This window comes from Lepisma saccharinum, chromosome 1, assembly GCF_977018435.1.
Source record: "Lepisma saccharinum chromosome 1, izLepSacc3.1, whole genome shotgun sequence".
Lineage (NCBI taxonomy): Eukaryota > Metazoa > Arthropoda > Insecta > Zygentoma > Lepismatidae > Lepisma > Lepisma saccharinum.
Genome location: NC_139229.1, coordinates 111,444,049 through 111,471,268, shown reverse-complemented (window position 1 = coordinate 111,471,268; position 27,220 = coordinate 111,444,049). Strand labels below are relative to the sequence as shown.

Here is a 27,220-nt window from a genome sequence, read left to right as displayed (position 1 = left end):
ACAGACCTGGAAAACCGGGAAAAGTCAGGGAATTTGAGGTGTCAAAAATAGTCAGGCAATTTTGTCTAGATATATATATATATGGAACTCTGCACGGGAACGGTACATTTTGTTGGACAAACTGAAGGAACATGGAAACAAATAGGCTCCATTGATACATACGATTTTTGTCGAATATCGCCACCCGACAAAGTATCTCACTATAACATGCGACAGAAATTGCATGCATGGCACTCGTATGGAATTGATTTTTGTTGGATGTCTTCGGACTGCAACATCCAACAAAAATCGCATGTATAAACAAGAAGAACTTTAGACTGCAAATATGCTGCTGGAATTTTATTACTCTTCTGGCCCACTTCACGTTATTTAATGTAGCAGTGCTTACGAAGGTTTTCTTTCATCATCCTGACGTATCACTGGTTTCACACAAGTTAACATACGTTTACAATGACATTGCACTATTCTCAGATATCAAGAAGAATCCAACCAAATAGGCCTACTATCACGAAAAAGTGAAACATAAATCTGCATTGGTGGACATTATAAAAATTGGCAAGTGCATGCTCCCAACCTCAAATTTATTGCAACATTAGTATTGCAATTAAATTAACGCCACTCTCTGTCCTGTCTGTTTAAACTCGTGAGAGATGGTCATTAATCTCTCACTGAGTGAAGTTAATGTCCAATACTATGAAATAAAATTCTAATAATAAATACGTAAATATTTTAATATTATATTTACTCGAATCATTCAATCATAAAAGCAAATAACTTTCTTCAAGAATTGACTTCTCCGCCAGGCCTGCTAAATTTTCACTTTACATCTACTCATTTATACAAGGGTTGGCCAGAAAAAAATTTCCAATCAGTAGGGACATTGATTTTTCGCAAACGCGAAAACCGTGAAAAATGGTAATTGCTTCGAAGTTGTGTTTATGAATGTGCAGTGATGTCTGGACACATTTTTCGCCCGTTCGAAATATCGAAATAATGCGAATTTGGCATAAAATGCAAATGGACATTTCCACTTTGGCATGAAAAACGTTTTAAATCCATTAATTTTACGGATAATGACACAAACATGAGATGTGCAAAATATCTCGGCGATATTCGTTTTGGTTCTCGAGAAACACGCATTCAAACCGCTGAAATTCACCTCGTACGTCACCGATTTGAAAACGTCCTCTCCACAGACACGAGGTCCTCTGACGTCATCACTTACAAATGCGTGCAGGCAGGGCTTCTGCTCGTCCCGTGAACTTGGCATGAGCCGTGAAAGCGACAGCACAGTCACTTGTTGCTGTGTAAAACAAGTATCTTGTAACTTCCAGTGCAAAAATGTGTGCTCCATTTCTTGGAGATTAATTATGTCCTAAAAGTATAGCAGTATTTACTATAATTCAGCAACTCGGTAGAGGGTTTTCCCATTAGGCTGACAAAGCAAAACTTGTAACAGTCAATGGCTGAACACGTGAACACCCTTGTTCATTGCGAATACATAGGTTGGTTCTGACTGGCAAGACCCTATTATTATAGGAATACCTTTACTGGAATTGCAATTATTTTCGTCATAATATTTTTTTCGCAAATTTTAAATTAACAATACGTTTAGAACACTTTGGTTTACACGCCGATTTCTGCAATATAAGAGATGATACGATATAAAAAAGGAACGGGGAGTTTTTAAATTTCCTGCAGTAAACAACAGTTTTCTTCAGTTAATATATATATATTGCAAATTTTTGTATTTGTCCTACTTTTACGTCGCTTTTCCGTCACTTTGTTTAACCGCAACGATGAGAACGCGTGGTCAATTTAGAATGTTTCTTCTCTAACATCACATTTCTTCCCACTTTTGGCTAATCGCGACAGAATGACTACAAGCAGTATTCGAAGTCAGGGTGCAGGAGAACCCCCCCCCCCCTTCACACACACACACACACACACACACTCACACACTCACTCACTCACTCACTCACTCACTCACTCACTCACTCACTCACTCACTCACTCACTCACTCTCTCTCTCTCTCTCTCTCTCTCTCTCTCTCTCTCTCTCTCTCTCTCTCTCTCTCTCTCTCTCTCTCTACCACCACCACCACCACCACCACCAACCAGCACAATCTAAATATCACACAACCTGCCACGATACGAGACGTACTTATTGGTCTGTCCCTTCTCATTTCGAAAACATTCGCTTGTCCCGTCTCCTTTTATGAGATGAGACGGGAAATGTCTCGTCTCGTGAGCAACATTAACGTTAATAATAGAAGCATCCCCCTAGCTGTCCCCAGAGTCTCGAGCAAACATCCCCCATGTAACAATTCTAGTTCAATGAAATGTCACTCACAAGGAAACAGTCATGCCCAGGTTGAGTCAAACCTGGAACATGCGACTTATTCAGATAAATCATGAATTTTGTGTATAACAATTACAACGCCAGTTCATTCGTGGTAATTCTGAATCTGAGGTTTTTTTTGTTCTTTTTGCATATATAAGCAGGGTAATATCCAGTTTTCGAGGGCTCGTAGCGTCGAAATGAGGAGTCAAACAAACAAGAAAAAGATCATTAAGAAAAAATGTTTTTTTTTGTATTTATAATATGTATGCACTATGAAAGTTTGCACGATAAGCCTTTGCATATGTTAATTCTATATTTTTCGATACTTGAGACGAGAACGAGAATTGCCCTCCAAAACCGAGACGGATGTTTATAAATGTAGACGAGACTGTAAATGAGACATTTACAAATAAACACGAGACAGACATTTAGAACTCTCAACGAGAACGAGACCAAGGCTGCCATTTCTCGTCTCGATAGGATCCTTAGTAGTGAGGTTGTGAACCAACCAATAAATGCGTTCGGGGTAAAGAGAAGTGACGGCTTTTTTCGCAGTAGAAAATTCAAAATACATCGTACTATTTCAGTATGGGATATAATGTTATACATATGGGCGTATATATAGTTCACGTAAAGGGGGGGGGTCAACTTTTGGTATGATTAGGGTTGCTTTATTTCGTAAGTGAAAATCCAGGACACTGCTGGCCAGAAGCTTGTTGAAGATGACTCTAGGAGGAATAAATAACTGATTTGACAGTCTCAATGCTGTTTCTTATCGCAGGAATTCCGAAACTATTAGGAAATTGCAGACATTTGGTCTCAGTCCCATCTGGTGTGTGGAATTACGTAATTTCCTTCCCATCCGTATCCCGTCTTATATGTCTCTAATGTAAGAGAATGAAATAAGTCCGAAGAAATCTTATGAAGAAGAAGTATTAGAACAGGTAATGTGGTAACTTTACTGAACCAAAAGGGGAAGGACCCGTTAAACCCCCTTAAATACGCCCATGGTTATACACATTATTTCCTTGTAATAATTATACATAAACTAAGTACAGTAGAGCGTCGATTATCCGAACGTCGGTCAACCGAACGACCGCTTAACCGAACTGTGTACTCGCTCACTTTCAGATATCTGTAATGAAAAAAGTACGTGACTTAGCTGCTTGTAAGCGTGTAGGCTTGCTTAGACAGACCAAAATAAAGGATTTTTTTAAACGTTAATTTTGTGTACTGTGTGTATTGTTCATGCAAAATGCGTATGTAATATGTACATATTTTTGTTTAATAAACTGTACCACATACTATATATTCCTACTAAAGTTGCCTTTGTACGTTACTTTGTAATACATACTTAAAGAGATGCCTGTTTTTATGAATAAATTTACTGTACAGTACTTCTTTTTGGCAAATAAACATGTACAGTTCGATTATCCGAACAAACCAGTTTTCCGAACACCCATGTCCCCCAATTACTTCGGATAATCGACGCTCTACTGTATTGATATATACTGTGCAACTGATGTAATCTTCTCAGTGTATTTTCTCTTATCTGCACAAAAAATATTTGATCATAATTTGCGCAACAGAAATTAAACACAAACTGAAATTGCTTTATGGAAAAGAAAGTAAAATAGGTTTTATAAATAAAGTGAATAATGTGAAAATTCTTATTTGGCACTACATAGGTTACGATAAATTTCGTGAAAGTTTGGTCAGCAACAAATTTTACAAACAATATTTTTCGCATTCTGAGAACATGTACGCAGCAGAACCATTTCATTTATCTTGCACGTGAACAGCAGGGATATTCCATAGAAGAATGATCATTACAAAGCATAGCATTTATTTCCACTATTGCTCCTTCTTCAATTATTTAAATCTACAGATTTGTAAAACTGCTGCACGTGTTCGCTCACCGTGTGCTACCCCCGGTAAACTGGACGCTCGAAGCAGACGACAAACGAGCTCTCCCTAATTAGTGACATGTGTTTTGAGCGCAACGCTAGCCTCGCAACTTTGGAAGTCTCGTTTTTGCCTTAAACTAGACGCAGAGAAACGCGAGAACTTGCAGGGGTAATTTTTCCGGGGTGTAGTTTTTAAAATTGTTGTAAAAAAAATTGAGTGGAAATGTCCATTGTTGGAGTTTTTAGCGATTTTTTTTTAAAATGTCCTAAAACAACGGAAAATTCCATGAAATCCAACATTCTTGTCTTTTCTAGGACATGTTTGTGTACACAGAACGTGCAAGTTTTCCAACATTTTATTCAACAGTAAACTATAATGCTTGTTATACATGGAATAATTCCGACAGCCACATTCAATCATGTATTTCCCACGATTTTTTCAACTTCTATCAAAACCATTTGCATCACAGAGCAAAGTGTCAGGGTTCTAACAGGAGATCGAGTGCGTATCTACCGTTACATGGGGGCCACATCTTCGCATTTGTCGCACGAGATATGTTTTTTTGAATTACCAAGCTAAGTGCGCACCATCGGCATTTGTCGAGAGAGAAATAATGGAACTCAGTCGTTAGGGCATCTGACTACCATGCGAGAGACCCGGGGTCGATCCCCTGCGGGAAAGAACCGGATATTTTCCACCTATTCAAACTGCTCCGGCGCCCACCCAGCGTCATATCAAGCGGGTACCTGGAGGAAAATTTGCGGGATATAGGTAGCCTGAAGCGTGGTGCTGATCACATCACCCCCACACCTTCATGGCAAAGTGCAGGGGAGCACTTTACTTTTACTTCCTCAAAAATCAGTTCCAACATATCAAACTGTCACGAAAATACGTAGACCATGTGACCTACAATTTAAAATAATAGTTTAAAAGCACAATGGAGTATTAAGTTTTGGTATATTTGGCAGAAAAATGTTCTACTAAAACAAAAACGCGAATTTTGAGAAACGTGACACTAACAAGTCAAAAAAAGATAATTCCAATATTTGGTGCCATAATACGAGGGCTATTTTTTTTCAACCTCCGAAGGACATGAAATCATAACCACAGTGAATAGCAAGATGGGTTTATTGACAAAAGTTACGTACACGTAAAATCTACTTTTCAACGTAATCACCAAGAAGATAGACATTTATCGTACCGATGCACCAGCTTTCCAATACCCTCTGCAAAGAAAAGTGCCGCCTGTCTGTTGAGCCAGGTCTGCCGAAGCTTCGCTTTGGTGTGGAAGCACAGTCCTCCCAATCACGTCTTCATCGCCTGGAAAAGGTGGGAAATCACGGCCTCAGGTCTGGGTTATAGGGAGGGTTATCATACACTTCCCAGTGGATTCGATGAAGAAAGTCTTGGGTTGATGCAGCAACATGCGGTCGGGCATTGTCATGAAGCAAGACAATGCCCGAAGACAGCATGCCTCTCTAGCACACAGCTCATTCGACGGTGAATTTCCGCTGCATTGTGCCCCTCTGCCTGTAGAAGTCGTATCACACTACGCACCTCGCACTTGGCGGGAGAGTCGATTGTAGCAGACATCTCTACGCGCCTGTCGCTCAGCTTCAAATGAAGCGTTGGCCTTGGCAGTGATGGTGGTAGTGACAGGGGGATGCCAATTAGCGCTTCTGGCGGAACTATCGGAGGTTGAAAAAAAAATAGCCCTCGTATATATTTTTGGGTGCGTCGCCACTTATGGTCATTATGCATCCTTCAGTATATACGGGGAAAATTCCATTATCTAAAACCCTTACCTTAAAATTAAAAGGGGGCATGGAAAATAACTTTCAAGATATCAAACTCTCACGAAGAGGCGTGGGCCATGTGACTTACAATTTGAAACAGTAGTTTAAAAACACCATGAAGGTATAATTTCAGATATTTGCCAGAAAATGCGCTAAAATGAAAATGTGAATTTTGGGAAAAATAACACCGAATAGTAAAAAATAAAGAAATACACCAATTTTAAAAAAAATAAGAAAAATCAAGATCCCTACTGATTAGGCATAAATAAAACAAGAATATCAGTTGTAATTTATTGCATTAGTAGTCCTAACCTAATTTTTGGCATAATCACCACCGTTGTTCTGGCATTTGTCGTAGCATGGCACTAAATTTTGTATGCCCATGGCATATGTGTCTGACAACAAGGACTGGAACTATCTCTACCGCAGTGTAACTATCAAATCCTTGTCCTGCCAGCAACCTCTTCAGTTAAACAAAGAGATGAAAGTCGGTACATACAAGGCCAGGGCTGTACAGGTAATGGTCCAAGATCTCTCATCTCAAGTGATGCGAAGGACCCGCGTGGGGTTGTGCAAATTCGATTGGCCTTCCGTGAATTGTCTTCACCATCGTTTGACCATACTATCACTCACGACGTTCTGTCTGCACACCTCACACGATTGCTGGTGGCTCTGTGCCAAATTCTGAGCGTGCAAAAATCTGATTACTGCACGTAGGCTACATCGCAGTCGGTGGGAGACTGTATGAGAGCTGCAATCTTTAACCTAGAACTGTCCTAAAACGACTGCATTGCAACTGTACCAGATTACAACTACATGCCACTTCTTCCTGCCTGCCTGCATGTGTGTGTGTCGCTCTCCGACCACTAGTGCTGCGTATAAGCACCATTGGAGCTTTTTTCAGGACGCCCCTCGTATATGAACTTTCAGAAGCTGTTATTAACAGAGTGTTCCTGTTTTAATGCGTGGTTAGCTCAATCAGGTACCTATACAATGCAATTCTATAAATTCCTTTCGTTACATTTCTAATACCTACATACCCTTTTCGTCAGCAATGATGGTATAACTGCATGTTCATGGGCGTGGTTAGGTAGGGGCTAGGGGGTGCTAAGCCCTCCAGAGAATGACATTAGCCCCCCAAAACGCATACTGCATATGCACAAAATAATTAAGGAAAGAGAAATATTGAACATAAAAAGGGAAATTGTAGCAGATCGCAAAGAATTCTTAAGGAATTTATGCAGAATATAAAAGGAGCACTTAGATAAGGCAATTATATAATTTGTGTATCTTAATATCTTAGTTTTCAACGGAACTAATCCCAAGTGCTTCTCGGTGCTTTGCCTTGCAGCATTATAATTTGTTCATTACCATGAACACAGGATTACCCAATAATAACAGACTAAAAATATATCTCTTTTATCCTAAAGAAGGAGTGTTCTTTAATAAATTTGCAACCATCTGTAACAGCGTATTTATTCCTTTCATAAAAGTAACAGTCGACATAAACACAATTCCATATCCTTTGGATAAGATGATTTAGGGATCACCTGTTTCCCAAGGAGAATAGCAGAGGCGCAACCCTTCATCCTTGGACGAAAGTTAATTGTAGGGGGCAAGGGGGTCAAACAATGACATCAAGGTCACCTGCAGGGCGCAGAGGGGCAATTGCCTCCTCGATTTCAAATGTTATGAAAATAAAAATACATTTCGTAAAATTTTCTTAGTCTTATCGAGTTCAAAGCTGTAGCTAGGGAGCTGCGGGAGTCGGTCCTGGACGCCGAACAATCTAGATTTAAAAAGTTGTAAAGAGAGAATGCCATGGCGGTCCGTGGAATCATTTGCGCCCTATTAAATCAATATTGTTTTCAGTTTGCCAAAAAAAAATGGATCTAAAAATGTTCTTGCTCCCTTCGCCCGCATTATCTCATTGTTTACTATAATGGATTGTAAATTACCAGGGAGAGAAGTAATACTTCTCTTAATTGATTTTGTCTTAATTGTATGAAAAATTGTTTGTGTGTAAAACATAGGTATGTCATTCATGAAAGTTTCCATGTTATAGACCTTATGTAAAAAAATAAGAATTATATTCGGAATGCATTTATCAAGTATCTTCTGTCTTTCAAAAATACAATTTGTGCGCTTATATATTGGAAAAAAATATTCGAAATCGTTTGTCCAACACAAATGCTTTAGCACCGACTTCTACCCCTCTTTTGCGTAATTTACGAGGATAATAACGTCTTAGATACTACTACTACTACTACTACTACTACTACTACTACTACTACTACTACTACTACTACTACTACTACTACTACTACTACTACTACTACTACTACTACTACTATTATTATTATTATTATTATTATTATTATTATTATTATTATTATTATTATTATTATTGGTTCGTTTATCCTGGTACTTGCTCCCCCAGGCAAAAATTCGTGGTTGCGCCTCTGGAGAATAGCTATGATGATTTTCGTTATGAATAAAAACATGAATAATGTTAGCCCCATTTAGCTCCCCCCCCCCCCCCAAGTGGACGAACGAATCTACGCCTATGTGCATGTTGTCCGTTTCACAGTACTTCACTTGGATATACTGTACTGAAGCAGAAATCCCATTGATAATATAAGGAAACTTTCTTTTGTTCAAATCAATTGTTTCACTTCTATTCAAGAGTTAAGTTGTTTGCTTTACAGAGAAGAGAGAAGTAGCTTTATGCATCGAAAAATGAGTCCGCACTCATGATTCTTGCAAGCAGAGGATTCCAAACCTCGGTGGAAATATCAACATATAATACCGAGAATGTATAAGGAGACTGATAAATTAAAAAATTGTATTTCTTAATCAATCACTCTTCACTCTTGTCTCATTTAGTCATAACTTTAAAAATAATCAAGTTATTTTATTTTAAACTTACTGCGTATGATAAAATTCCGTAATCCTTCCCTAGCTTGTGAATTGTAATTATTTTCAAAATTCACTATTTTCTGGGTCGTTACCCCCACACCCCCTATACACCTTCATGGCGTGGTGCTAAGCACAGGGGAGCACTTTACTTTTTTCACTATTTTGCGGTTTGAATTCAAATCATAGAGAATAGAGAAATTAAGTCAATTTCATAGAAGATAATATTGGTACTTAACAAATCCATACCTGGATCTGTATCAGTTTATTATTTCCATTTGCAAAAACATCGATTTAGTTTAGTGTGTAATTGTCAGGGAAAAATGTAAATTTTGTCCTGGAAAACCTGGAGAAGTCAGAGAATTTCATTTCTGCTCGTTTGTAGCCACCCTGATCAGACATATGCCCAACAGGAACGCAAATTATGTCCATTATTCCATTGAGGCATACATACATTTTATGCCTACTGTTTACATCAAGCTCTTGATCATTTGCCACTTATAGTATTTGGCCATTTTCTAAATCGGAGATAACTTTACAATTTTACATAGTTTGTTCGAGATACATGAAACAACCCGTGGTTTGGTTTGGTTCTCATTTGAGACACACGATATTGCATTGCAGATACTAACCCCATAGAGTCTATTTTGTTATTTACAATTTTGTATGGCATGCTCATCAAATTTAGATAAAACCTTTCTTCCATTTTTTCAATGTTAAACTGCGATACAAGCTCAAAGTACAGAGTGAATTTAGGTACACTTTGTCTTCTTTGTACTTTAGATACCTCAAGAATTTGGACTGAATCATCTCTATTTCCCTCATATGTTTTTTTTGTCCAAGGGCTGCCATGTTACCGATGCATATTCTAGGAGTGATAGTCCAGGACCTGGCTATGGCTCTGTAGGAAAGTTTGAGTATAGAGATTTTTTAACCTATGCTTAGTAGGTGTCTTAAGAAGTATTTTTGATTTGGGTGGACATCCGCCACCTGGTACATTTTCCTGCTATGACGTCATCTAAGATGGCGGCCACTTGATCACAAAACTTTTCATATCTCTGTTAATACATGACCGATTTTGATGGAAATTGAGTCAGTATGCTATAATTTCTATTTAGAAGGTGGCTTAAAATGATTTGTAACCTTTTCTGTGTTTTCTTCAATGTTTTTATAGTTTTCTTTCCCAGAAAGAGATCCATAGATACTTCCACTTAATATACATTGCAATAAATTCAATATTACTGTTGAGTTTGTTTTTAAGTCCATTTTATGCACAGAAAGGCTAATTTGAGACTGGACCTACAGTTTAAAGTGGAACCACTATATGGCTACACTGGGTATGGAACTCGGGACGCCTTGACTAAAAGGCGACGATTGTATGATTTGGTTTACTTCGCTTTTCTGCCACTTTTAGCTGATCACGAAGATGAGGATGAATGACGATATGACGATATTGATGAAGGAAACTCACAAGGAACACCCATTGCCAGTCCAGGATTCGTGCCCGGGACCCCTAGCATTTAACGATTTTACCACTGTGTCAATAATCATAATACAATGAATAAAGTGGTTTAAACTACCATTAAAATTAATATTTACAAAGAGTTATTATATCGGAATTTCAGATTGTATCTAATATAGAATTTTTACAAGTTGAATCTGTCCCCGGCAGAACCATAGCTAGGGATAGGGCTATGAGCCACACTAGGGAGACATACAAAGTTATAATATTGATATACTTGCCAGATCTTCCCCAACGATATGATGGACAAGTTCTTTAAAGCATGGACTAGCGTCATATATGACACCAAGATCCGTGAATTTAGTGACCCTGCCGCATGACCCAAAGCATGCGTTTTGCTAGTACTAAGTAAAACAATTTTGCAATAACTGGCCCTAAATTAATACAAACTAGAGATATACTCACAAAGGGTCGTCTGCGTCCGCCATGTCGAAATGGGCCCCGGCCGATTGCTTGCTGCGTGCAAGCAACGTCAGGAAGGATTTGTTCCTGATCTTCCGGTGGCGGCTGCTGTTCGCCCCTGGCCCCTTCACAAACCCTCCAGCCGGCGGATCAGGGGTTCCCGAGGGTTCCTGGAGTGAGTTGTTCAGGCTGTCTCTCTCAGGTTGTTCATTGTACACTGAAACGAGAATTGATTGTTGGCATATTCAGTTTCTCAATATTTCTAGCAGGTGTGACAAATGTATTTTACAAGAATAAGTAGAATGACGTTCAAAATCTAAAGAAGCGCTATGTTTGTTTTCTGTTTGTTAGTTCCTCATTGGAAAACCAACAATTGCACGAGTGTTAGCGATGTTCTCTCATTGGTTTAATCGTTATATCTATTCTTATCGCTGCAAAAATTCGAGAGGGACAACAAATACGATGATAAAGAATCAAACAGAACACAAACTAGTTGATTCTTAAATGCTAAGATTAAAATTGGGCTCCCAGCCCGAATAGTCTAGCGATAAACCTGATATCAAGGGTTCAATCCCCGGTGGAGGTAACATTTCATTAAGGGGTTCGGATTTCACTAGAAACTGTAGCTCTCGTCCATACTGTAGCTCTCTGTGCATATTGTGAACCTTAATACAATCGACAAATCATTGCAATACGGTGCAAAAATCAGTATGTTTGGACAATTTTATTGCTCGCAGTGTTATTCCTACATCTTAATTAATTATCATTTGTGAGGTTAGAAAACAATTTCTGCAGTACCGTCATAGTGGTATCTGTACAAGAGAATCAATTTTGATCCAAATCTGATCAGTACTTATGCATAATATATTCTGAAATAAAATAATCTTCAGCAGTTATTTTCACTAATGAAAATGCTCAGTGCAACGGTTGCAACTCTATTAATTGCTTTTGTGTCAATATATTTGTTTCCTAATGGAGGTGAATTTGTAGTGAAAATAAGTTTGTTCCTTGAGAGTGGCACCTCCTAAGTAGAAAGTATTTCTCGTAGCCTCGCCATTTTTAGCCCTAAGTTCTGAATTCCTGTCGTTTAACAACAAAACGTAAGATATTTCATCATGGCAGCAGAGAAAATAGTGTTATTAACATATTTTCTATTCAATAGTGGCATTGTTTATTTGACGCCTACTTTATTAAGTTAATGCCATTTTTCTGAAGTATTAAAAGCTACAATCTTTTGCCGCTCCCTGTTGTTGTGATTTGGACAATTCAGAGTTATGGCACTATGAGGCAGAAAGGAACTAAAAATAATGACCCTTCAGCACCTCCTTTCAATGGTTGAAACATTAAAAACTGCCTTTTACAAACTATACAAGCTTGGTGTTATTAAAATGTGCATATCCCCATCAACGGATGTTTGCGCCAAATCAAGTGTTATCTTCGTAATCGAAGTGGTAACAAACGAGAGGTTGAGTGCGCTATCTGTTCAGTCCTTTGAAGAGCTTGCAAAATCTTTGGATTTAAACAAGGTTGTAGCTGCTCATGAAAACATACGTATTCTTGATATGGTTCATTTTCTCATTTTAGCAAAAAAAAAAATGTACTCGAACTCTTTACATAGAAATAGCATTATGTGTCTATTTATACGATCGTCCGTAGATTTTATGGCGTATTTTGTACTGTTCATATGAATTAATTAATTAGTAAATCTGTGATATCATTCCACTTACAAATGGCTTTGGAAGAGAAAACAATATAATTATTGCGTTTTACTTGACGTGAAAAATCCGTCCCGAAAAGTACTTTTGTGTATGATGGAACAAAATGCAGTGATTTATCTTTGGATCTGCCTGTAAAATATGTCACTGGTAAAATTATGCCGTAGATAAGCATTACGTGAATACCTTTTAGCCGGTACATGTTAGCCCCCCCCCCAAAGAATTTGACTCCAAAATCTTTAGCCCCCCCCCCACTTATTTCAGGCTGGCGCCGTCACTGCTCACACCATACTGCATAGAAAGTCTCGGGCATCCAGTTTGAAATTTATTGTATCATTTACAAATAATAGTAAAAAAAAAATCTAGAGCTGATCCGATGCCGATGGTATCGGAAATATATGTTGGATTTTATTTACCGATTCCAACCGATACTTTGTGTTTTAATCGCGGGGTCCGCAAAAATGCCGCGCGTCGCTTTCACGGAGTGTAATTATCCTGGAAGTTATGTTAAATTCAAAGTTTCCATTAATTTTGTACCAATATCATGTGAGATAACTGTATTTTGGGATCACGTTACGTATATTTTTATATTCTGGTGTGATTTTTTTAAATATTTTAAAGCAAAAAACTGATAAATTAATTCTTATAATTGGAGTGAAACACTAACTTAATCAATATTTTGAATAACTTATAATTGATACAATTTTCAAGCATCGGTACCAGTACCAGTGGGAATCTGTAAGAGTGTAGGTGTCGGTAAGGGCATCGGTTCAAAGCAGGGTTGGCATGTTTAAAACAAAAGTGTTTTAAACGTTTAAAACACAAGGCTTTGTTTTTTCCACAAATATTTAAAACGTTTAAAACATGTTTTTCAGACTTATTTAAAACACATTTTGATATTTGATGTTTGATAGTTTGTGGTTATTTGCGTGTTTTGTAACTATGCATTTTCATTCAATGCGTGACATTCTGTTTACTGTGTATACAAATCTGTTCAGTGGCTGAACTAGTATTTTGTCTTTTCTAGACTTAATATATTACATTTTTGACGGGTGTTTGTGGACGAGTTCTAGTGTCTGAATAGCTTGCGGGCAAAATATAGATACATGTAGATATTTTTGCTCGTGTTATAGTAAAATTTGGATTGGAGACAATATTGGTATACTTAGAGTAGATTGTCAAAGTTTGTTTTAAGTACACGTAATCCTCATCCTCGTGTAATCGGGACCGAACCTACAGTTTAAAGTGGGTACAATGTGTCTCCACAGGGGATCGAACCGGAGTTCCTTGAACTCACGAATGTTTCTTCTGCGCAACTACAGCGTCAAGTTTGTTCACGCACGGTAGGTCACTGGCATACGAATGATTTTTTTTTTCGGGAGGGGCTGGAATTGTAACGGTGGATAGCACATAGCTGCTTTCGGGGGCGGGGGATGGGGTTGTATGCACAATAAGATATTTCCTATATTTATAACTTTCCACTCTCAAATCGGGAGTCATTTAAGGCGAGTTTGCATTTACAACCCTGGGTTTCCCCGAGTCACTGCTTGTATTTGGAAATGTTGATTTTCTCATGAATTTGGGAGAGGTTTTTAACCCCCTCTGCGTACGCGGTAAGTTATAAGTTCGCCATATTTAATCGCCTTACTGATTCCCAGTGCAGTCTTTCAAAGTTTTTGACTGCTGTGAACATGTTAAGATCAAAAGGTCTAATTGGCTTGGTTAGAGCCATAGGCGTATCCAACGGGGGTCAAACCCTATCACCCCCCCCCCCCCTCTGCGTGCGCCAGTGACTGTATTGCGGTTAAAAATATTAGTCAATGTCCATTTTTCTTTACAACAACCAGGCGTACGATGGGAAAGCTCGCAACCAACTGCTTTTAAAAGACTGTTGAAATAACTTACGCAACAATGATCGTACATCAGAAAGCAGTTATTCATGAAACTGTCATTAAAGCAAAACAATCAGAAAGTCTACCGCCTCTTAAACCGGCGTTTCAAACGCAAATCGTCCATATCTTGAGTATGAAATCCACACGCTGGAAAATAAATTCAGAATGGCAACCAGAACTATAACATTTTTTTTTCAACAAACGCGTTGTTTCTTCCTTATCACTGTCATTATTCAAACAGTCGCGGGGACATCTTGGCGCGTCACGATTCCATGTTATTGGGGTCACCTGGATTACAAAGTCTTCATTCGCTGAAGGGCTGCACCCGCTTTCACACACATGTCTTCCAGTTTTTACCTTCTTTTTTTTTTAATCCCCGTAGGCGCTTCGTAATTAACTGTACCCCTTTCACTTGCGGAGCGACCCGATGCAGTGTCCGGCCAATTTAACACGATATCGACTGAGTCATGTTTGGAAATCAGGAATACATGAGAGCTAGTCTGCTTTTGGGTAAATGGTGAACAGAAGGGAAGAGCTTTGATGAAAATGCGAAGTTCGAGTTGAAGAATCGAATATCGAATCCTAACGGAGTCTGATCACGAATCTTTGATTCGAGAATCTTATATTAAACTTCGGATTCGGGTGACGAATTTTGAATCCAATAATCGGCTCTCTTAGGTATCTTTGATTCGAGAATCGGCTCTTAAATCTCAGATGCAGGTGACAAATCTTGGTTGAAAGAATCGGCTCTTAATACTCGATCTATGGTTCAAAGAATTGGCTCTTAATACTCGATCTATGGTTCAAAGAATCGGCTCTTAATACTCGATCTATGGTTCAATGAATCGGCTCATAATACTTGATCAATGTCCTATCACGGAATTGTAGACTCTGGGTACGGACAAAATCGTACCGAGAAGAAAAAACGCATGTCCGAAATGACTTGGTTTGATTTGATTTGCTTTATTTTACTTCGCTTTTGTGCCACTTTTGGCTGATTTGCGAAGAGGATGACGGATGATATGATGAAATTGATGAATGGACACTCACAAATATCCATGTCCAGGCCAGGATTCGAACTCGGGACCTCTGGCGTCGTAGCGCGATGGATAACCACTCCACCACAGGGGCCGGCACCCAACACCCGAAATGAAAGAACACGTTAATAACTGCATTATTCTAAATCAGACGTTGATATTAGTGTAAAAGAAAATCCATTGTAAACAAGCTTTCTTCGAGATTGTTTTGTATCGCCGCATGATATGAACGATAGCTGCACTAATAGAAACAAGACACGAATAGATGTTATCTATTTGATGTTCCGGCCAAAGTCTAAGATAGACAACAGCTGGCAAATACCTTTTAACTATTCAGATTTTGTGCAAATAATGCTTAATGAAAATATATTCCTAGGTTATAGTCATTTTGGTAGTGTTCCAAAAGTGCTCAGATAGGTTAATCGAGACTGAATCTACAGGTTGACTTTGCGATCAGAACCACTGTGCAGTATGCCTCCAGAGTGGTTCTTTGGGAACCCGTGATTGCAAAGCGACAGCGTTACCATCGGGGAGGCTGTAATTGTTGCTAGTGTCAGTAGGAGACAAAGAGGGATCTACATTACACTCTTATCCCCAAAGGGGCTTTCAGTCCGAAGCGACAAACGCCACGGGCCCCAGTTAGTCTTTAGAAAAGGATTCACTATGCATGCGCTACCAACATTATGCATGATATTGAGAAAACAGCCCGGTCCAAGCGACCAGTGACACGTGTAACTTGACGTGTCGCTTCGGTTCGAAAGGTTGCATTTATTTCTGAAGGTTGGTTTCCAAGTGAAACGTGTAGCCTGTCGCTTCGGTCTGAAAGCTCCCTTATAGGTGTGTTTCACCTACGTCACGAACTGTTGCATTGTGGGATTGAGCAGCCATGATTGAGGCCTGTTCTTGTAAGCATACGGAATTCAAGCGGGCGGGCGGGAGATTTGACCCTTGTTTACGACAGTACATTGTGCAGTATTCGGTTGTTTAACAGAAACTCACGTTTATTCGGCAATTTCCCGAGAAAGAACAGAAGTTGCGCTTCACGCCACGGAACTCGGTAATTTTTGATCAGAAGACTGGCGAGAATAAATTGTGCCAACATTAATGAACAAAGCAAACATTACAGACTGTGGAGTGAACATTTCCTCTCACGTAAGTTCATATATCACCTTTCTCTGTGACTTTTAGTAGAAATGGATCAAGCTGTTGTGTTTAATCATTCTTGCAAGTAGTGTTTTTTGTTTTTGTTTGGTAGAAAGGTGCTGATACTTCCGATAAATTTGACGATAAATATGATAATCTTCAAAGTTTAATTCATCTTGATAATTTACGTTTGTACTTGATTATTTATATTTCGTTATTTAAGACAACCTATTATTAATTTTTAGCCGATCCATGAGAAAAGGTGTCGGTAGTAGGGTCGGTAGTAGGCTTTGCGTACTGTCAGAAAAAAAGCACTGCTTGATGAAAACATATTAATGATACATCAAAGTATCCCAAATCGATTGATTGATTTGGTTTATTTTACTTCACTTTTCTGCCAGTTTTGGCTAATCGTGAAGACAAGGCTGAGTGATGATATGATGAAATTGATTAAGGGAAAATCACAAAGAAAACTCATGCCCAGGCCGGGATTCGAACCCGGGACCCCTGGCATCGTAGCGCGCTGTGTTAACCACTCCGCCAAGGAGGCCAGCATATCCAAAATTCTTAAAGCATGGAGTGAAAGTACTGTTTTTGAGCAACTCAACATTTTAAGTTACAGCGCTTGAACAAACTTTAAAGGAAACAGAGATGATAATGGCACAGCCTTGAAAATATTAGTAAATCTGTACTGGACGTAAATATTTCAGGCAGAAACAAAACCACTAATAAATACGAAAACGAATTGATTCCAGGTAGCTGGGTGAAGTCATTAAACACACGTGAACTAGAGTTGGCCAAAGGTTTAGGCACCTTTTCATTTTTGTTATCGTTCAGTTCATATGGATCTACAAAAAAAAATCGCCTTTTCTCCATATATTTTTGTGTCGACTGCGCAAAGAGCTTGAACACGAAAAATTACGCCATTTCCAGATGGCACAACATTGTCATTAATTGTATGCAATGTTACCGAAATTTTACACAGTACTAACAACAAACGTACAGTTGGCGAAGGTATAACGGACGTTACGTGCAAAGAGAATGGATCCCATTCTCCTACGTTGTGGGTATTTCCTTGCAGACGACAAACAACTCGGCCGCAAACATGGCGGCGGTGCGAATTCTGACGTCACATGAAACCCACCTATATGTACGCCACCTAGAAATAGAAGAGCGCTAAACTGGTTACCAAACGTTCAGGATATCCTCTCATCAAAACAATTGAAGGTTTAGCTGGAAGAAGGGCGTAACTCAGGTAACAAGAGTTTGCATGAAATCGACGAATGCTATCTGCACCCTGAATATCTTACTGGAATATTAGAATATTCATGTATTTTTACCTACAATGTACAGCTAACTAGAGGCGGCTTAAGAGCAGGGCGACTGCCAGGGGAGCTAAACCAAGACGTCTCCCTTTGAGTAGCGCCGAAACATCATTTCTGGTTATATAAGAGTGGCTATGTGTTTTAAAAAGAGCTGTATTTGTGCAAACATAAATTAATTGAAGTTACTGCTCCATAACATTAACAAGTATATCGCAAAATTATGTAGCAATTTAAGCTAAGAGATTATTATTTTGATATCAAGTAGGTATTAAATAAATACAATAAACGTCTTCTTCAACAGTCACGCTTAAAGTATTTAAAATATAACGTTATTGTTTTTCCTTGTTAAAAACGTAAATGTATAACACGGTCATGGTTTGTTTTATTGAGGGGTGGTGGGAAGTAGGGAGGACCAGGGTGGAAAGCTAGTAGGGTGGCAAGGTACAAATTAGGGGGCGTAAAAAAGCCCACCTCGTCCAGGCGAAAATTTTATCTTAAGCCGTTCCTGCAGCTAACCCTTCAATTATGAATGGTCAAACGATTTTGCTTCTTTTATGGCAAAATCTGTGCAGAAGGAACACACTTTATGTGGACCAGGGACCTGCATTTTAAAGTTGATCCGAAACGTGGAAATATGCCGGGTAGATGTAGCTACCCAAGTTAGGGAAGTATTTTTTATGAGATTGAAAATTCACGGTTTATTATAGCATTGGTCTCTGTGTGACGAGCATTCCCAGTGTGTTCTGCATGACCCACGAATCGCTAAAGTGCTCGTTGGTTTTTCGCACACTGTTAACTATAGTGACTCGCTTGAAAACGCAAGCGATAAATTTGATAATAATATAACGTACGCAGCAATGACGTGTGAGCAGGAACCGTATGAATCGTTTCAAGATAATGCGCGAGTTGCGATCACTGATTAGTAACAGTTCCTTATATTTTTGGTGATATTGACAGTAATATTCCTGTTTTCGGGAACCGCACACATTAGAGTGAAGGTATGAAGGGAAAATTCCCAGAGTAAGGTCCAAACATGCCCAAGTATTAGTTTTGGATTTTTGTATATTGGGTTGGCAACACTATGAGCTATGCTTTCCTAATTATAAGCAACTCAATCAGCTTGTTTGCCTCCAGGCCTTTTTGGTAGACATGGTAGTCTAGATATTGTTTCCAGAAACAAGATCGAGTCGGGACACATATTCATTATTGCATTATTTTTGTACACGATGCTACACCAACCGCAACATGCCAACACTTTCAACATGTAGTCATGCATAACGAATGTACACAATGCACGTAAAACGTTTCTCTGGACTATCAACTATAATTAACTGATAACATGAAAGTCAGTGAACATTGTTAATAAAATTAAACTATGCAAGACGGGTGATTGAATAACATAAGTTTAAGTAAGGTTAACGCGAAAAATAATTAAAATCTACTATGCAATGTGTCGTAGGAAAAATATATTTTTGTGTGTAATGTTTTTACAAATTCGTTATAGCAGCAGTTCCCAAACTTCATCGTTTCATGTCGCCTTTGGTGGTTTAAGATTTTTCCGTGGCGCCCAAGTCAGAATGTAGTAGGCCTTCTAACACCTGCAACGCTCAGTTAGTGTGGTTATTTTGCTTGCCTAGGTCAAAAAATAAACACATATTTCAAATTCAGAAACATTTTTCATGTAAAATGTACTAAATAAGCACACATTTGGAACAATCATATAATCTATTGAATTTCAGTGAAAATATTGACATTTAACGGCACTTTTTTAATTTGTCGTAATTCGAGACGATATGTGTGACCGAGAATTGAAATATTACTCAAAATATATCATAAAATTTTAATTTTATTCTTCTGTGTAACTGATCAGTGCTGGGTGATTCATGAATTGTTTGGCCTTAACCACTGAAACATTGATGTACATGTGAAAAACCAAATACAGACTCATTATCAAATACAGACCTCATACAGATGTCGTCGACTTGTAATAAAGTGGTCCCGGGTTCGATTCCCGGTGAAGGCAATTGCACAGTGGTCCGGATCCCACTTTAAACTGTAGGTCCAGTCCAGATTAGTCTTACTGTGCATAAAGTGGACTTAAAACACCAACTCAATCAATCAATCATTCTCCGGACGATATGTCTGGGGAGTAATATGAGCGTAGCCCAGTCGGCCTCCGTAGCGGAGTGGTTAGCGCACCGCGCTACGACGCTAGGGGTCCCGGGTTCGAATCCCGGCCTAGGTGTTCTTTGTGAACTTCATCAATTTCATCATATCATCACTCATCCTCATCTTCGCGGTTAGTCAAAAGTGGCAGAAAAGCGAAGTAAAATAAACCAAATCAATCAATGAGTTCGGGGACTACCCACATATGGCCACATACTGCAACGCAATATACTACCCTCTAGACAGGGCTTCACTAATGGCGGTCCCTGGTTCGACACCCGGTGGAAGCACATAGGATCCACTTTAAACTTTAGGTCCAATCCTGATTGATCTATCTGCGCATAAAGTGAGCTTAAAAATAAATTCAAACTACCCTGATAAAGGCCAAGTACAGTGGTTAAAGTTCCAAACAATTCATCACAAAATTTAGTTATATCTTTATTCTATTTGGAGTGAAATAAAGTTTGCAAAATCCATAAAAAGTCATAAGCATTCGTGAATATGAGCCTCAACATGAGTCTTAGATAGCCATAAATTAGCTAAACATATTGAAATTTTAACTAAAAAAGCGATAAAATGTAGTGGCTCCCAAAGTGGGCGCCGTGGTTGGCTTACAGGGGCGCCGCGAAATGTTCCAATATTTCCAAATATGTGCTAATTTAGTACTTTTTACACACAAAATGTTCTGAATTTGAAATATGTGTATATTTTTTAACTTCAGGCAAGCAACCTAACATCACTAAATGGCGTTGCAAGTGCTAGATAGGCCTACATTCTGACTTGAGCGCCGCGGAAATGTCTTGAATCACTAAAGGCGCCGCGAGACGAAAAAGGTTGGGAACCTCTGCCCTATCCTATAATCTCTCTATTCTCGACATACATAATTTCTTGCTGAACAAATCAAAATTCATTAACGCCTTTTCAGATATTGATATGTATAACCTGTTTGTTTTGTCAGCAATACTTGAATATTGTATTCAAGTGATCTCTGTTTCGATTCTTGATGTAGGTACAGTCACCGGCAATAAAAATGAGACATGTAGATCCTGAAATGCTCGCTTTCCTGCAAGGCGTTATAGGTGCGTTGCCTAACTCTACGTTGATAAGTGGATTTTAGTAGCAAATTTTCAATGGCAGCTTCTAACACCCCTGTTAAGTTAGGCAACACGAATAATGCCTTGCAGGGGGTATTTCAGGATCTAGGTGTCCAATTTTTTTTTCCTGTGACTGTACGTTTCGGTTGTTCGTATCCTTGTTAAACCGGAGGACCATCCTCAATCAACATATCTGAATAAAGCAAACACGAGTTGGAGAGTTGCCCGTTGCCATGGTTACTCCCTCAGCATCCGTAGCAACAGGCGTGCGAGCGACAGAGACGAAGGAAAGTGGAGGCGCGACCGCCGACCGTGAAGGGTGCACTTCACTGCTCTTAACGGGGTTACGCAAGGTGGATTCAGAGCTTGAAGAAAGTAATATTATGTGTGTTTTTACAAAACATCTAGCAGACGTTGCCCTGACTATAAAAGGCATAATTAATACCTGCACAGCAACAATGGTCGGGAAAAAATATTTTTTTGCAATTAGCATAGACCGATAATACGGTATTTGACATAACTTTAACATTCATTATAATAAAAACGGAGTAATTTTAATGTCAAATACTTTTTATTACGCTATTCAACACACAGCACGTACCGATAACGAGAACAAATTTGCTATTGTGTGTGCGCTCTGTACTTACAACGAATATTGGGCAGCTGTATGTTCAGGAATGCAAGAATCCTAAACTAAACTCTATGGCGGAACAAGCCTCTAAGGGCCCAGAGCCTGCCAAGCTGCTTTTTCATCGAGTGGTCAGCTCAATGAGTCTCATCGTCGCTGTTTTCTGGCTTTCTGGACTGGAACCCACTACTTCTTCTTTCAAAGTGGCTCTCCAATTGCTCTCATGATGGTGGATGATCTCCGAAATTTTGGGGGCTCTCCCCGGGACCGCTCGCACCAAAGGCGGGAATGCTAACTATTTGCCTATTTGGAGCGGATATAGATACTTCATGTGTGACGCCTTAGTGACCCTTATAACACGGTGATTTGTGAATCTGATCTTAAAACAGTAGTAATGGAGAATATCGCGACCATATATTTAGGCCCAACAAGTTTTTTTTTTCCAGTCCTGTTTATACAGGGACAGGCAAATGAAAACCTTATTTTTTTTAATTTTTTTTTTTTGTTTTCTATCTAGTAGATTTCTGCATGGAAAGTTGCACAAGTTCGCTGCATTTTTGCAGAGACCCATTCCTGATCCACATATATTTTAAAGTTTGAGTTTGTGCCTTCTCAAGAAGAAGAAGAAGATTTGAAATCTATGTGCAGTCATTTATCAGCCAACGCGAAGGTCTTTCCACCCATTTGCGTTCGGACTGACGCCATTGTCGAACTTCCTCCTCTATTTGAAAACTTGGTGGCGTGGTAAGCATGCATAGAAACCTTGAATTTTCATTTGCCGTAGAATATTTGCAAGTCTTAGGCTTCCAGAGGGCAATAAACCACTGCTCTTCGCTGAGCATGTGTATACAGGAGGCGCCATCTTTAAAATGACAAAAATGGTGTTGTGGAGCTCACTTGATCAGTGTTGCAGCCTTGAGGTCGTTCGATAAATAACAGTCGATACCTCATGTAAATTTGAGCTGTTTACAGTCTGTCCTGTAACTTTTGTCGGACTTTTAAAGTTTTCATTTGACTCGTGTAATATCTATATTCATTTCAATATTTCTGTATTTCGAGTATACGAACTCCCATCTCGACTCAACGGCCCTTAGTAACCCTATCATCCATTCGTCTGAATCTTTGTTTCCGATACCTTTTTTAAACGGCTTTCCGTATGATTTCTTCTAGTTCTGTTTGACATCTTATTCTCCTTCAAATTCTTGTATCTTCCTCAACATTTTGATACTAATAAAACAGTACAAAAGATAGAAGGCAAACTGTTCATCGCCACTTGTTGACTGTGAAATTTACCTTTTTTTGTGTATTTTCCAAAAGGGAATACACTATTTCACAGACGCCCAAAATGTGTACTGTAAATCAATTGACCGTAATTTTACTGTAAAATCACCACTACCGTCCAATTTCAGGTGTTCCAACGTAAAAACCACTAACTAGAAACATGGACGTCCGCATGATTTTTCTAGGGAAGGGCAAGGAAGGTATTTTTTCCGGGGGGGGGGAACAAGGCTCATTTTCCCCAATAATAGTATTGTTCCTTCAAAAAACATGGCTTAAATTTGAATTTATCATATTCATACAATAATTAATAAATATTATTGTGGCTGAAATGAAATTATATGTCAAAAATATATAATTTTTGGTTGACTTTCATTTTCCAGGGGGAGCCACGGCCCCCCTTGCCCCGCCTTCCGGACGCCCATGACTAGAAACAACAACATACGACACCATAAATACAGAGAATGTTATGCACCAGCGCTCTTCGCCTTTCATTTGTTTGCGTGTGGTGCCCTCCAGTGGCAGTGGCGTAAACACGTTACTTGAATATAAACTTGTACTTTTTTTTTACGTGGGGAGAAATTATGATAACGACATACAATAATAACCATCTATGCTGGCTCTGGACCCTATTTTAGCAAATTAATACTTTAAACTCTTAAACATAGAAGTCAGCTTGCTTCCTGTTTACGTTACTACATATTGTTTACATAAAACAGTGCAAGTGTAGCTTAGAATTGATTCTCGGTGTGGCGAGGTATCCCGATTTAAATTCAGACTTCCCAACTGTAACTTCTGGATCCACCACTGGGTGGACCAGTTATCACGATAGCTTCGAAAATGCTCCTATCGACTGACCGGAAAGGAAAAGGTGGGACCTACGCAGACCCGGTTCTTCTGATCCACTTTTCACGCTTCATCCGTGACTCACTTCTCTTTATATGGAATGCCCGTCATCCGAAAGCTGCTCCTAAAAATTTCTGCACCCACCTCAAGAGATGGACGGAGAAAGTGATCACAAGACATACATTGCCATGAAAAGTGTTCCATTTACCTGACCGTCGCAGTTTCAAAACATGTGTCAGACAGATTTGCTGTGTGAATGTGCAGTTAGCTGAACAATGCCTTAGAGGTCTGAAAATGAAATGATAGACATGTAACAAGAGTGGAGAAACTTTCCCTGGTTGGAAACAAACTTCAGAATGTAGAACTTGGGCACAAAAAAGGGTGGAGGGTTTCCTTGACTAATCCTGCTTCAGTTCTAATACTGTGCAAATTATATATTATTAGCATAATAATGAACGTAGTATCACGTGCATAGTAATTATATAGGATATCTTCACGTCAAATCACAGATTTAACGTGAACATACGCTAGGTTCTATATATCAGGATGCGAAATCCTGGAGGAACAGGGAGATTCTCCCCACAAACAATCTTACCCTAAAAAATCCCCTCCACCAAAAATTCTCAGGGGGAGGGGAGAGTTTTTGTTGTAAATCAAAGATAAGTAATTAGTTTTTACTTCAAATGTACTTTACCAAGAATACTATCGAAAAATGCACAAAAACAACGAAATATACCTGTCTCCCTGTGCGTTTGTGAGTGTTTCATGCTTTCTCTCTCCCCCCCTCTCTTTCAAAGTATCATTAACACATCTACACCAACAATATATGCAAAATGAAAGAAAAACTAGAATGCAAGACAAATATAAGTATGACTTTATATTAATTGAAAGCAAAATCCAAACAAAAACTTACACAAACCATCTACACTAGTTTGTAATGTAAGACATTTTTAACGAGTTTGTAAAGGAATAAGTTTGCTACTTCTGATATATGTATAGAAGTAACAAATGAATTAACATATATATATATATATATATATATATTAATATCTGTATATATTTTAAAAATATTATGTAATTTACTTTTTATGTGTGATAGTAAATATGTGCGTCATATAATAATTCATGTACAGATTTGTGTCTGCAAATTAAGTACCCCGAAACAAGTTTTCTACGATTTCACACCCTGAAGTAGATTCATATGTAACTTCGTAACAGACCTGTAATTTAGGAAATGAATAATGACACACAAACTTCACTAAAATAAATGAGTCGAGTAGAGAAGTAGTATTTTGATTCTTGATAGTGAAACAATAGAAGGGTACCCGATAAATGTGTAATCGCACCAGTCCAGAATGAAATTAATTTTCACCTGTTCTCTCAACAAACGACACGGCGCCTAATGTGATTAGGAAAAATCAGTTTTCTGTGATTCGTCTATTTAAAATTTTCATTTTGATATCATTGCAGGAGATACAGAAAATACAGGAAACAACTTAGGGCTTTTGCTGGATCTTGTCCTTGAGAGAAGTGTTACTGCTGTTAAGTACTTCATACTTCATTCTATTATAATACCGTTTTAAACGCCAAGAAGAGTATATTGTTTGGTTGTTTTTGCGTTTTGTTTTGTTTCGCAAAATTTAGGGTGAATTTCCCTAAAGTGCAATTGTCAGCAAAATATTTGTAATTAGACTTAAAGGTGGATCCAATAAAATTTTCGAGCATTCACCGTTGGGAGATAAAAATACGACTAGACTGATTTATTTGTTTTATTTCACTTTGCTTTTGATTTGTTTGATTTTACTTTGCTTTTGATTTGTTTGATTTTACTTTGCTTTTGATTTGATTGATTTTATTTTCCTTTTGATTTGTTTGATTTTAATTTGCTTTTCTGTCACATTATTGTGGAAATAAGAATGAAACGTGATAAGATTAATTTGTTCATTGTAGAAAGGACAATCACAAACATACATGGACAGGACATAACACAAGTTCCATACCGTATTGTACTGGCCGTGAGCTGTAGTTCAGAAACAGAAGGACTTCCTTGTAGTGGCTTAACCCTGTCGCCTTGTAATCATGCGGTCCCTGGTTCGATATCCTCCCACTGAAGTGGTTCGGATCCCACTTTAACTGTAGGTCCAGTCCCGATTAACCTATCTGAGTGGGCTTAAAACAAACTTGACCCTTTTGGCAGGAACAGAAGGTCACTTTATGTTCTATTACAAGATTTTAGTATCATAACTACATGTACTATAACTTTTAATTTCTAGAGTTAGGTGGTAAAGTAGAATAAGCCTAAACCTCGCTTTGTAGTAAATAAAAATACTTTTCTATTCTAAATAAAAATGTATTATCTATTTTATTATATTCTAAGATACGCAACCTTGGTGCACTTTGGGCTGAAGGGTGCAGTTTGAGTCTGCATTTTTAGTACATTATTGTATTCTCCCTCCTGGTGTAATCTGAGCAATGCTATATGTGAAAATCTTGAAGTGTATATCACAATTAAAAGAAATGTTCGTATGCCATCCTTGCCAGAACATAATTTGCACAAAAAGAAATAGATCCAGGCCTATTGGGTATAATTTGAGTACACGAATAGATCTTGCCAAAAAAAAAAAAAAAAAAAAATACGTCGGAATGACATTTGTTGGATTTATGGCGGAGTGGTTATCCCACTATTACGTCTGGTAATACGTCCCAAATTCGAATCCTGGGTACGTGTTTATTCTATAATTCTTCCTCTTTAAATATAATATTCTTAAAAAATCACGATCAATTTAAAACCTGCAATCAAGTGCTCATGTCATAATTCATCCTCGTCGTAGCTATTAACATAGAGGAAGAGAAAGTGACGTTAAATATCCAATAGAGACTAAATGCAAAGCGATAAAGCAAGATCAGCAAAGAAGTGGATAGATACAGTAAAGAAGAATGTACGAGGGACGTTTATAAAGTAATAATTTTTGCTTTTTATTTGCAAGCTTCTTTCAAGAATTTGCACTATGGGGAAGCCTTTGGTTCTTAAGCTATCGGATTGGTACACATTCTACTCATAGTTGTTCTGCGGAACACAGCTAGTGCGCGTAGTAGTTCTGGAGAACACCGCTAGTGCGCGTAGTAGTTCTGCGAAACCCCGCTAGAGGGCCAGGAAACCAATATGGTTGTATGCTTTCTTGCCTATAATTATTACTTTATGAACGTC

General features: G+C 38.5%; 1 protein-coding gene across 2 annotated transcripts in view; it reads right to left on the bottom strand.

Moving 5' to 3' along the window:
• Positions 1-27,220, bottom strand: part of LOC145999283 (proton channel OtopLc-like) — a 144,877-nt gene that overhangs the window by 15,945 nt on the left and 101,712 nt on the right. For both annotated transcript variants that reach the window (XM_083136228.1, XM_083136223.1), the window contains one exon: positions 10,892-11,105. In XM_083136228.1, the coding sequence (XP_082992354.1) occupies positions 10,892-11,105 (214 nt within the window). The remainder of the gene's footprint in view (positions 1-10,891; positions 11,106-27,220) is intronic.